General features: G+C 46.0%; 2 protein-coding genes across 2 annotated transcripts; one reads left to right on the top strand and one right to left on the bottom strand.

Annotated features, from left to right (window-relative positions):
- Positions 1-1,422: 1,422 nt before the first annotated feature.
- Positions 1,423-4,075, bottom strand: LOC119394482 (protein NCBP2AS2 homolog). The gene is made up of 5 exons (XM_037661784.2): positions 3,956-4,075; positions 3,759-3,792; positions 3,587-3,659; positions 2,071-2,189; positions 1,423-1,537 (listed from the first exon to the last, which is right to left on the bottom strand). Exons 1-5 carry the CDS (start codon positions 3,976-3,978, stop codon positions 1,499-1,501), a joined length of 288 nt encoding a protein of 95 aa, XP_037517712.1. The 5' UTR covers positions 3,979-4,075; the 3' UTR covers positions 1,423-1,498.
- Positions 4,076-4,142: 67 nt separating this feature from the next.
- Positions 4,143-10,422, top strand: LOC119394481 (transmembrane and ubiquitin-like domain-containing protein 1). Its single transcript, XM_037661783.2, has 4 exons — positions 4,143-4,347; positions 4,606-4,757; positions 5,047-5,498; positions 9,422-10,422. The coding sequence occupies exons 2-4, from the start codon at positions 4,611-4,613 to the stop codon at positions 9,837-9,839; spliced, it is 1,017 nt and encodes a 338-aa protein (XP_037517711.1). The 5' UTR covers positions 4,143-4,347; positions 4,606-4,610; the 3' UTR covers positions 9,840-10,422.
- Positions 10,423-12,545: the final 2,123 nt, after the last annotated feature.

Genomic DNA, 12,545 nt, shown 5'->3' with positions numbered 1-12,545 from the left:
AGAAGCACAGGGCTGTGAAGAAGCACACTTGCAGCAAAGTGAGGTACGTAATAAAAATGGTACAATTAGCGCTAGACAGTTGCACTGAGAACCATGTAATGTATTGGACAGATGGTAGCGTCGACCATCTACACGTGAAGTGTATCATGACATATCAAATGGAACGACACGGACATGTAGTACAAAACAGTAACTCTATTACATTGAAATAGCTGCACCGATCAGAAGCTGCAGTAACAGTAACATAATTGCACCAAATCAAGTTTCGGGACTGAGGCCGTAGCGTCACGTAAATAATGAATTGTTGAATGCAGTTCCACCTCGACTACAACCGAGCTCGAGCTAAGCACTTGTACTGTGGTGTAATCATATACTCTGACTGGCCCATGCTCACACAGGGTGCAAATTCACAAAGGTAGAGTTCGAAGGCGAACGGCACACAAACACAACACACCAGGCAGAAGGCCTGGCCCGTTTAACTCATTTGCTCCGTCGCGCGGTAGAAAACACTGCAGGACAGCGAATGCAAAAACTTACTTTGGCGTGGGTTGACACCGGCGTGAAGCGCGCATGGCCGGCATGGCTTATGGCTGCCGATCAAGCTAGGGACAAGTGGAGCTAGGGGCGTTCTTCTCCTCAGTACCTAGGCCAGTGGCCGTCTTCAGGGAGAAAAAGTGCCTAAAACAGGCGTTTCAGGCTCTACCGAATGGCGGCGCTGCGGTTGGTGCAGTTTCTTCCAAATTTGGCCCTTAATTTTTCTTGAGCCGGTGGCAAAGCAGAAAACTCTAGCTTTCAGACAGCAAGAAACGCAGATAACCCGCTTAGAAAAACAACTCCCAGTATATGACCAGCTCTACTTATATTTCAGCAATTTTATTAAAGAAGAAAAAACGCCGGTTTTCACGCATTTTTTTTAAGCGTTTACCGAAATTTTGGTTCCGTTTCTCTGACTGAAAGGGTGAAAGCCCAAAAATATGCACTACAGTGGCGCTCAATATGACTTGCAACACGGGAGCATGTGGCCTCACGAGTTTAAAGATTTCTCATTCCTTCCACTAGCCCTTATTTCTACAACTAAACGCTGTTCTCTCACTGGGGGATGTTCTCAAATAAGACAATAATATTAAGTTACAGAAATGAAGCAAGTTGAAGCCGTGCGCAATCATTAAACTCGTGAGGCCACGCGCTCCCGTGTTGCAAGTCATATTGAGCACGACTGTACATGTGTGCAAACATTGCAAGTGTCTGTGTATCTTGCAAACTTACCCTTCTGTACAGCCCCCAAAGTCCCCCACTTTTAGTGCGTACAAGACAGCAAATCACGTCTAATCACTCTAACGTTTGCCATCTTGGTTGTCTCTGCAGTGACACACATACATACAAACAAAAAGAAAAGGTAATTTTTTTTATTCGCTAGACATACTTTGGCTGCTATATGTACAATATAACTTACATAACTTGCAATATTTTAAATCGGGTAATTCATTGCAAATAGTTCCTAGAGCCCTTGTTTCCTCTTCATTTCCTTTATGGCCTCCTGAAAAGTAGACAGAAAGGATGTGATAACAAAGTGCAAGAGAAATGCTAAACAGCCAAGTATATCAGAGGGAATGATCATCTCCAATAAAGACTGTCTGAAAATGCATCCGTTTTTTATGACTAACTGATCCAATATGTCAATCACACATCATAAACCATCCGGAACCTGTAAATTATAATTTCCCCTGTGCTTCCCCGCAGCCCTTTGGCCATAGCCCCTCAATAGCTTTGAAGGAGCGAGTACCACAAAAAGTATTGAAGGACTATGCTAACCAGGGACGATGCATGTGGGGAAACGGTAGCTGCTGGATTGTCCAAGCAGGGAATATACACAATAGAAAAAATCACTGCTTACACCCCTCAGCTGTTGCTATGTTTGATTTGTGGGTTTGCAAATGTGCAGTTGGCAGTATGTCCGTTTTTAGATGTGCACATACGTGGGGGGGGGGGGGGGCACTTCTTTTTTCTGGCTCTAGTCTGGTCACTACGGTCAGGGAAACCACTGAATGACCACTACGTGCTTTAGCTTACCTCTAACTTTTTCACTTTATCTGATGAAATATCCTTTGCTTTCTCAGTTGTTCGGCCAATCCTTTCAATAAGTGTTCTCAGGAGGTTAGATGTTGACATCAGCTCAAGGCTTTCCTGTCCTGTGAAAGAAGGCATGCAGTGGTAAGCAAATGAGATGCACTGCATGGAATGATGTTCTTATTTACTCGAACATTTCACATTTTGCCCACATACAGGGCATTCACTATAACATCAGCAGTGAAAATCATATTTACGTTGAAGAAGATAACCATGTGAAGTTTATAGCGTAGGTTTATTGAAAGAACAAAATTACATGAGCCATACCGAGAACAGGCTTTCTAAATCAGATCAATAGTTCTATTATATGCGTATTGTTTTTTTTTTGTGCAGGGTGCAGACCAAGCAATTTATGCGAATGCCAACTTAATTTAGTGCAGTACCACTGAACAATGCATGGAATGATGTAATGTTTGCGAGAAAATAGTCGAAGCAGTGCGTCTTCGGGTTATTGGCGTTTACAGTGGCTGTGCCCCAAACCACTTCTATACGATTGTGTGCGCACCGAGAAACTTTCTATAATGAATTCATACCAACTCGTCCAGTTTTCTATACTTTTACACTTCCTTACCATCGCGCATATCTTTGAAAGGGCACGCGTGGCGAACTGTTCACCATTCTGAGAGTGATTCTGATCTATGTTGACTCATTGGATGGCGCAACTAAGACAAGGACAGAAGAAGGAAGTTACAAGTGACTGGCATTGGTCACTTGCAACTTCCTGAAAACAAGGTCCCATTGCTATCATGTTACTTACCGATACTAAAGCCCCCCCTTTTTTTTCGTTTCTTACTGGTTGTTAAGATGTGCGCCTGTGCTTTTGATTGTCTGCTGACCCTTTCAAATAACTAATCTGTGAGATAACTGGGAGTGTAACAGTATTTATGACATGTGTGCTTCTGAATAAATGTTTTCAAGCCAGCGCCTGTCACGTGCAAGTTCTTTCTTCTGTATTTTTTTTTTAATTATTCAGTGAGTCAACCTGCAGCTTTACCAATCCGCCTGACCTGCCGCTCTAGTAAGTGATTCTGATATTGCATATTTTAACCACGCTCTTTTCTGATACAAGGGCATAGGCAACGAACTCTAGTGCATCCCCCATAAACACAGAAAACAAGCACAAGCGCCATCGCATCCCAAATACGCAGTGCACTGCACCGTGCTCACCTGCAGTGCTGTAAAGCACAGCAAATAATTCAACAACGATCCTGTTTACGTATGGAACATTGGTTCGTTAAGAATATTGCTTTGTTTGTTACTATGCTAATTATAGGCCACACAGACAGGCTAAAATGAGTGGTATCCAAACAGATACTCGGTGAAACAGTTGCGTCAGCAAGTTGTCGCCTTCATACCACCGAATAAATCGAGGCTACAACAGCACCCGCTGTTGTAGCCTCGATTGTTGTTGTTGAGGCTTTGAAGCTGTTGTTGAGCGATTGAAGTTGTTCAGGCTTACCGAGCGCTTTTCCACGCAGCATTACGTGAGCAGTGAGCTGAGCTGCACGTCTGAAAGGATAAGAATCTGCAAGCTGAAAGGAACACGCAGAAACGAAAGCAGCGGATGTGAGATCGCTATACGTGAATGTCAGCAACAGGCAATAAGAACTAGACAAACCAGCAGAGCTCACCCTTTGAATCAGCTGCTCGTTATGAAGCAGGTATCTGCAAAATGAGAACGATTCACGCGATAAGCAGGATAAGCGGGCCACGCTCGATCAGACTGAGCGCTCTGCAAACGAACCCGACAATTGGCAACGTGCTTTCTTACGATCGCCAACTGTTACAGTTAGCGACGCGCTACAATGCAAACGATCGCCAGCCTTACCGTAAGAGCAGGCGTAAAACCATTTCTGACGCGCGAGAGGGCAGATGAACCTAGTTGCACGACAAGAGTTTACGTCCGCTTTCTGCTAGCGATGCGCGCAGGCGCAGCCATCTTGCCAACGCTTTTAAACCCTTCTGTCGAGGCTAGAAAGAGTGCACACAGCGCCGACCACAAACGGCACAAACCCTCAAACCCGACACTCCCCACATTGCCGACAATCATCGCTTGTTTGCTGACGAGCTTAAACATTGGCGTAACGTAGTTCCCTTGAAATTATTAAAATCGTTAAGTTCGCAGACCCGGCATTTTGAAGAGCAGTTCGTCAGCTGGCACGCTTCGTCGACCTTCGCAGCTATGTTCCATAAGAGTATGCCTTTAGTTTAGACAATCCGGTGAGTAGTACATATCGCCGTTTCCTTGCTGAACTTTATCGGCGAGCTTGCACGGGCGGTTACGATTTTTTTTTTTTTGTCACCCGCTGCATGAGCGAAAAGAAACTGGACTGCCTCGTTGCAGTAACGAGATGCCTCAGCGCTACGCCCTTAACTGCGCGTGCTACGCACTCGCCACGTTTGTCCATCAGCTGTGCGGTTCTGCATGCGTTGCCAAACGAATAGCAGCAAACAGCGTATATATCTATTGTTCTGCAGCTAAGATGTCCGAGGCCAGTGCCACGCTGATCGAAGGAATCGGCGACGAGGTGCTGGTGTTTGCATCCATCTCTTTCACCTTAGTCGCCGGTCTCCTTGTGGTCGTCTACGTCCAGTCGGTTTTTCGACCACGCAGTGGAGCACAGGATCAGGTGAGTCGTGGTGCTTCATATCGGCGCAAGTTTCATTACACTTAAGACATGTTTAACGTACTCGCGAGGGCAAGTCCATGCTGATGTGTGTGGTGTTTTCAATGGTCCAGGTACCAATCGTTGACGTGCACTGCATCGCATCGATGTTTCTCAGTTTTCTTATTTTAAAAAATAACACGCGCTGTTGTAGTGTTCGTACGGCCACGTTAGTTGAAACTGAATGAACGTTCGAGCCAACATAAAGCCGTAGCGTGCTCGTCGCACTGACGCTTGTTGTTTTGCCTCGCAGTCTACGCGGCAGGACGTCAGCTCTGCACAGAATGGCAGTGCCCGTGTTATGGCCTCTGCGCCATCCGGGGGGGACCGTGCGTCGCCCAGGCAGACTGAGCTCGCTCCTGGCGACAGTGAAGCGGCGACGAGCGATTCTTCAGCCAGTCGAGACCGCGGTGACGAGTCCCGGCCGCTGCAGCCGGAATGCGAGGAACGCAGCGCCGAGGAAGAGCTGAGCCCCGACGTCGTTCGTCAGAGGCGGCTGGATTTCATCGAGAGGAGCTCTCGCGTCGAAAGTATAAGCGGCGTCGAGCCGGTGGAGCCGGACTCGGGTGAAGACTCGGCCCACTCCACCGAGGAAGCAGCACGAGAAGAGGAAGAAGAGGGCTTCGCCATCCGCCTCAAGTACTTGAATGACACCGAGCGCTGCGTTAGGGGCAAGCCAGACGAGACCGTAGGATCGTTCAAGAGGTAAGCACTCGGTGTCCTGCTTACCCATCCTCTCGAAACAAAGGGTTACAAAATGAGTGATGAACCAGAGTACCCTCACTTTGGCACCAATGTTTCGAAAAAGGGTTTTTCATAAAATATCGCTGCCATCTTGTCATTGCAGCACATACCTTTTGAACGAGAGTGGGTTGTTGCCCTGATCAAACCTCCTCGTCAGAATGTTGTCTCCAGTCTGCAGCTTGCCTACTGCAGCTACTGCTGTCCCATGCCCTCTCCTGTAAACGTGCCTTTCATATTCACGCACCCTAATACTTCCAAGTACTGTCAACCACTTCGTGGCATTTGTTACTTAAGCATTCCCTGCACACAATGCAATTTTTTACAACTGGCAGTTGCACTGCTTAGCTGTTTTCAAATACTTGTTCCTCACAGCATGTTGGAACAATCATCTTGGAATCCTCTGCCAGCATTACTAAGATTGTGTGAGTCAGTCTTGTTGTTGAGGTGTTCGGCTCAAAGCGGAGACAAAGGCGAAAAAGGACGATGCAGTTCTGTATCGCATGAGTGAAGGAATTGTGGGTACAATGTTGCCCTTGCTGTGTTATGTACCAGGACATCCAGAGCAATAAATCCAGTGCATATCGCAGTTTCAAAGCAGACAACACAGCGGTGTCATCTGCTTTGACACGTAATTTCGTGGTGTCACGCAGTGCGTGCCAGATTGGTAGACACAGGCTGTGTGCATGGCCTAGAGGCAGCACCTTCAGATCGAAAGTTCGCGACAAGAAATGCGCTCGGAGCCCAGTTCTTCTGTGTGACCAACTATGTTGGTCTCAGTTACAATAAGCTGAGCTTAGTAGAACAGTGCCATGGCCCCTTTAAAGCTCTAATTAAGAAGTAAGTGGCAATATCTGGCTTCAGTATCACTAAGTGAAGCCTGTTCAGGTTACAAGTAATGCTTCGTGGTTGGCTTATGCAATCTGGGACACTGTTGGGGTGCTCCAAATGGTGTCAAAAATGTATTCACCAAACTGATGGTCTTACCATTTTAACCGTCTGCAAACAGCCTTCGTGAAAAAAAACATTGCACGCTATGCCATAAGTGCCCACTATGCCATAATTATTCCTTTTGCAAAAACCGATGTTCAGTTCTTTCAAAAAGAGTACAAAATGAACGTAAGCAACTCTGGAAGTGCATAGGTTTGTGGATCGTCATAACATTAGCACAGGCTCTAGTTCTGCTCGAGAGATCTCCAGAGAAAAATTAATGATAACATACTAAAGACGGTGAATATTAGCATCCATAGTGTGCTGTTACTAAATGGTCTTTGCCCAGCTGTTGTTTCTTCTCGGTGGTCTTTTGAGTTCTACCGCATAGTGATTCATTACATGTGTATCACTATGCAACGGTTTAGTGATCACAATGAACAAGTAATTAAATGTCACTTTGGGAAGTTTCTTATTTCACTCACGATTGCTTGTGCTATGTTGTTTTTAAAATAATGTTGATGTTCCTCTGATGTTTTAGATGTCGTGCTGAACTATGGGAGCATTTAGCTACTATTGATTGTTAGAATGGTAAGTAGAAAGCTTTACAATGCACAGCCTTTGCCCGAAGTATCAGGCAACAGAGCATAATTTCACCTGTCAGTCTAATCCATACCTCAATGAGTTGTTTCAAGAGCATGTACTTACTTAAGAAATGCTCTTGGAGGGCATCTCTGTGCAGCATATGCTGCTGTTCTCCCAAATGTCTGTAATCATTATTGAAAAGCAGACTCATGATGCAGTAAGTTTTTGAGGCACAGAAAATTTCTATATGCATTGGCAAGTATGCCAGCATAGCCTCATATTCCCTGACAAGGAAGGATAGCAAGCTTATGTCATGCTGTTGCAAGGCTTTCTTATTCTGCTTTTGCAGCTTTCCCAGAAAAGTAAATTCCTGCTTGTTCCTATATCATGTCATTAGCAGCGCAAAAGACTTCCTTCGGTCATTTGGAGTGTTGTATGTGACAACTGGAGCCCTGTAACAGGACCTGGTAAATTATTCTGTCACTTCGAGTGCGCTTCAAGGTTTTCATATCAGTCACAGATATGAAAAGAAAGTATGGCTAACAATAATGTATTCTTGTGTTTTTATTTTGGGCACTTGCCATGGTGTAGGAATGACTTAGTTTGCTTGAGACTCCGGGTGCTTAAGCCATGTGTAACTGTACCTTTGAGCTATTACCTAGTTTCAGTTGTCTGTGATATTACACTGAAAAAAAAAATTGTGGCGAAGGGGCATGTAGGGAAGGGTGTTCCAGCTCCACTAACGTGAAACCTTGGGAGGGGCGAAGCATGCAGTGTGCGCCGGTGTTTCCCTCAGCAAAATCTTTAGTACTCTACTGCTTTACTCACAACCAGTCCACTAATGCACCATCACTTTGCAGATATGTTTCAAGAAGTGGTGTTTCAAATAGATGACTTTATGGGAGAGATGCACGTTTGTGTCTCTTGTTTTAGATAAGAAACTTGAGCGCCTTGGTAAATTTCATCAGGGGTTCTGACACTGCTCTAAGCCAAACATAATGTTTTAGGCAGTAACGACGAACCTTTAACTCATAATATGCATATATGGACCAATGGCGAGTATTGGGATGTACCCAATTTTTGCGGTGCATGCCTGTTTACGATGGAGCGTGACGACGGAATGACATGCCGATAAGCCGAGACCCTAAGGTGCTTCGCCCCTAAAACTCTATTCTTCCGAAGTTAATCATGACAAACAAACAGCACAGGGTGATATAATACCCCTGTCACACTGGAGGTGTTAATGTCATTTGGTTCGAATGTCATTCGGCGCAACGAATGCCATTCGATCCGTGGTGGTGCTACACAGGAAAAAGTAATGTCATTCGTTCATGATATCAATGTCGATAATTCAGAAAAAAGAATGGCCGGAAAAGTTGAGGAAGGTAAATGTAGAGTGGCATGAAAGCGAAGTTCTTTATTTTAAAAGGCATGTGGGAAGTCGCATCGCTAGATAAACACGGATAAAAATTTCATATCGCAGGATATCTGGCCACCATAAGCCAAGACGACGCTTAGCCAGTAGCGACAGCCGATAGAATGGCTAACATGGCGGTACCGCTATTCTAGGCACTGTAGTACCGCTGAACGACGACGCTAAGCTGCAGCAAGTAAAATATTCAGTTGCTTTGTATACTCAGCGTTGAAAGGAACGCGCATAAGCCAGAAGAAGAGATTTGACGGAAACTCGGAGCGTTCCGCGTTTGTTCGCTTTCAAAACGCGGTCTCGCACGCGTCCTTGCGGGAAAACAGCTTTCAACGAAACTGCGCACAATTGTCTTCTCATAGCCTTATGAGAGCAAACATCTCCACCTCGGTCCGGTGCGCTCGTGGAGTTCATTCCATCGCTGCAGATACACATGCACACAGGCGTCTGTTTGTTTACATTATGGCCGACAGTGCCGGCGGCCAGACGCCACTGAGGTGGAGAGTAAAAACGTTTTGCGACAGCCTTCCGTAGACCTGTGCTCGTTAAAATCACAGACGCCTTTAAAAAAGCAACATTAATAGCGTGTTTGCACGAATGCGTGTCGAATTGAGAATACTAAATGACACATTTTAAGTAGTCTCTGGTGTAGAGACTATACATTCGGTTCGACTTTGACAGCGAATGTGTTTCTCGAACTCATTCGATTGCCTAAGTCATTCGGTTCTAATGACATTAAATATCGCTGTGTAGCAGCCGCATAATCTCATTAGGTGCGAATGTCATTCTGTTCGAATGACATTAAAACGTCCAGTGTGGCAGGGGTATAAGACGAGCATGAACTTTGTGTCATCTGTTGAGCTGTGTAACCACAATAAATGGAGTACAACTCGCTTAACACATCAGTTTTACTGAAATTCATGTTTGGTGCTGTGGGTTTTTGCAGGCGCCATTTTGCTGCCGAGTTGGCGGGCCAACGGCTGGTGCGCTTGATCTACAACGGAGGTCAGCTCCGCGACGACAACGCACGTCTTTCGTCCTGTGGCCTTAGCGATGGCTGTGTCGTGCACGTCCACATCTCGACGGCACCCGTTGTGCAGAACGAGACTTCGTCGGCCAATTCCAATGGCGAAGGAGACCTCAACCTCGGTGCCCTCATGTGGCCACTGTTTGCTGCAACACTGGGCATCCTGTGGGTGCTGCACTTCCAGTACCGCGAGCTGTTCAACACGTCGTCGACCGTCGTGCTTGTCGGCATTTCCGGACTGTTCTGTGTCGGTCTGTACGGACAGCACTACCCCCAGTCGCCGGCAACTGCCGATCAAGGAGGAGGGACGCGGACCACTCCACTGTCGGGACGGTAGACCCCGACGGCACCAGCTATCCTTCTCGAATCTCCATATTAGGGCACCGGTGATTCTGATGTGGAGTTAGTGATCGAACAGTGCGGTCTACAAGAACTCCTAATGTGGAAAGGCAATCAGTGAGTCTAGCGAACAACATTTTGCGCGGTTTCTGGACATCTTCAAGTGCTTGTTCAAACAACCTCAGAAGGGGAATTACTGAAGCTCTTTGTGTGTGCGTGAAGCAGCAGTTTGATGCATTTGATGGTGCTGTGAAAAAAAAAAAAAGATGAAGTAGCGACAGCGCTATTGGTGTGAAGCAGTTTGCATGCTGGAGCGAACTGGGCCATGAGGGCACGTGTTGCAGCTTCGGCTGTGTTTACACACAGAATGCACAAGTGATACGCGTATACTAATACGGATGCAACTAGGCCAAGGGCATTGATCAGAATGTTTGCTGCTGCTGCCTAATCTTAGGTTTTTCGTTGTCTTACAGCATACCTGAAGGGTGTTGATTTGTTTTGTTCGAAGTTTTGTCGAGCTGGTTGTCTTAAAACACCCAGCTGGCACCACTGTGCTTGTACATAAATGCATTGAGGATTGACGTAAGTGCCCTTGTGTTTTTCTGGAGGCTGCCTACGAGTGCTGCAACAGCCCAACAGTTTTGTGCAGTCATTGTAGTCTGTGCTACATTATGAAGCAATGCTGTGTAAGCTATGCACATTATGCAGTACAAGTCTCGCTGCACACAACTGGCAGCGCATTTTTGAACACTTGCATATTATTTATGTGACACGCTTTATTTTGGTCACAGACGTAAGCAGCAAGATTTGGCCACTTGTCGCAAAAACATGGAATGCTCATTTTGCGTTAAGCAAGTTCAGATCAGTGATGCCGACCATTTACTGCTTGATATTTTCAACTTGAGACTTTGGAACAGTGCTATACATTACGGGATCTTTCATATACAACACTATTTTCCTGTTGCAAACAAATGCTAGCATTAAGAGGGCTCCCTAGTTTAGATGAGGTCTTTGTAGCTTGTTTGATTTGGCTGGACCATGTAAATGCTTCCAAAAGAAAAAAATAATGCCACTTAGGGGTGACTAACTCATGTCATATGAGAAAGGTAACAAATGATTGCTCACTATGCTAAAAACACAGCAATACTTGATAACTAATACAATCAAACGAGTATAATTAGTCATAAGCAGGGTGGGATGCGACGCTATCGCCCTCTGCCATGCCAGCACCGGGTGCCATCTAACCGTTGCACCCTGCACCTGGCAACTAAAGCGTACCTGCATTTGGAAAAGGGGAAGGCCGTGTTGGACAAGAGCGGAGAGCGTCTGTTTGCACGAGATGCAGTGTGAGGTTTCTGTGATGGCGACATGATGGCAATGTCACAGGAGGGGAGTCGATGTTGGAAGAGTGCATTAATGCTGCGCCAGCTCGGTGGACCAGTAGAACAGTGATTTGAGGTTAGGAAAGATGCTAACTTCTGCAACCTGTACGGAAGCAAAGTGAAGTGCCATGGGGGAGGAGTTAAGGAAGTGAAAGCAAGAGAGGTCACACCCTTGAGATGAGTACCTACATCATCGCAGTCTTGTTGTGTACCAGTTTCTTCCGTTCCTTCCTCAAGTCTAGGCGAATTCGAGACCTTGCCATCCTATGGTCGCTGCATTGTATCTTGCCAACCACTTCCACATCCTGCATGATTCCAGGGTGTGCGCACAGTATGAAGGCTATTTCATTCTTAGTTTCACCGTTAGGGCTCCTCCACATCCGCTTCCAGTTATCTCGTTTTTAGTAAAATGGTATTCAAGATCCATAAATTATTGCGCTTTGCAAACTCTACTAATAACTCCTCTCTGCTATTTCTAGAACCAATACCGTATTCCTCCACTGCTTGGTCCCCATCCTGCTCCTTGCCTACTTTGGCATCGATATAGTATAATGTGTTTCTACCTTATTCATTGCCGTTTCTGCATCCTCGTAGAAGCTTTCAGCTAACTGGTCGTCATGGCTGGAGGTAGGCCTGTACCGCCTTCATTTGGTACTTCTTATCAAGTTTAATTACAATACTTACCACCCTCTCATTAATGCTTTAGTATTCCTCAATGTTGCCACCTATATTCCTATGGATAAGTAACCCCACCTGCAGTTCTGCTTTGTCAGCTAAGCCACGGTAGCATAAGATGTGCCCGTTCCTTGGCAGTGTATAGGCTTCCTCTGTCGTCATAGCCTCACTGAGCTATAGGACATCCCGTTTAACACCCTCTAGTTTCTCGAATAGCGCTGCCAGACTCGCCTCTCTAGCATTAAACGCTACCAGGTTCAAATTCCAATGGCGGTCTGTCCAGACCCAAAGATTCTTAGCGCCCTCCGCTGTGTCACAGGTCTGACCGCCACCATGGTCAGTTGCTTCGCAGCTGCTGTGGACTGAGGGCCGAGGGTGATTGGTGTATTCATGTGGGAGGCAGTGGCCAAGTACTGCACCAGGGTGGCCGATTCTTGCATGGTGAGAAAGTGCATTACTGGCTCTGGTTGCTGGTATAAAGCCTCTTTATGCAATTCTATCAACACACTAGTTTTTTTCTTTCCATTATTTTTTTTAATATGGTGGGGAATTACGCAGCACCGGGATTTGAACCACTGACCTCTTGTATGCGAGGCTGAGGCTCTACCTCTATGCCATCACTGTATGCCTAAAGGGAAAGTACAGGA

Source organism: Rhipicephalus sanguineus, chromosome 5 (assembly GCF_013339695.2).
Source record: "Rhipicephalus sanguineus isolate Rsan-2018 chromosome 5, BIME_Rsan_1.4, whole genome shotgun sequence".
Lineage (NCBI taxonomy): Eukaryota > Metazoa > Arthropoda > Arachnida > Ixodida > Ixodidae > Rhipicephalus > Rhipicephalus sanguineus.
The sequence above is the reverse complement of the archived record's forward strand: the minus strand, read 5'-3'. Positions and strand labels throughout refer to the sequence as shown.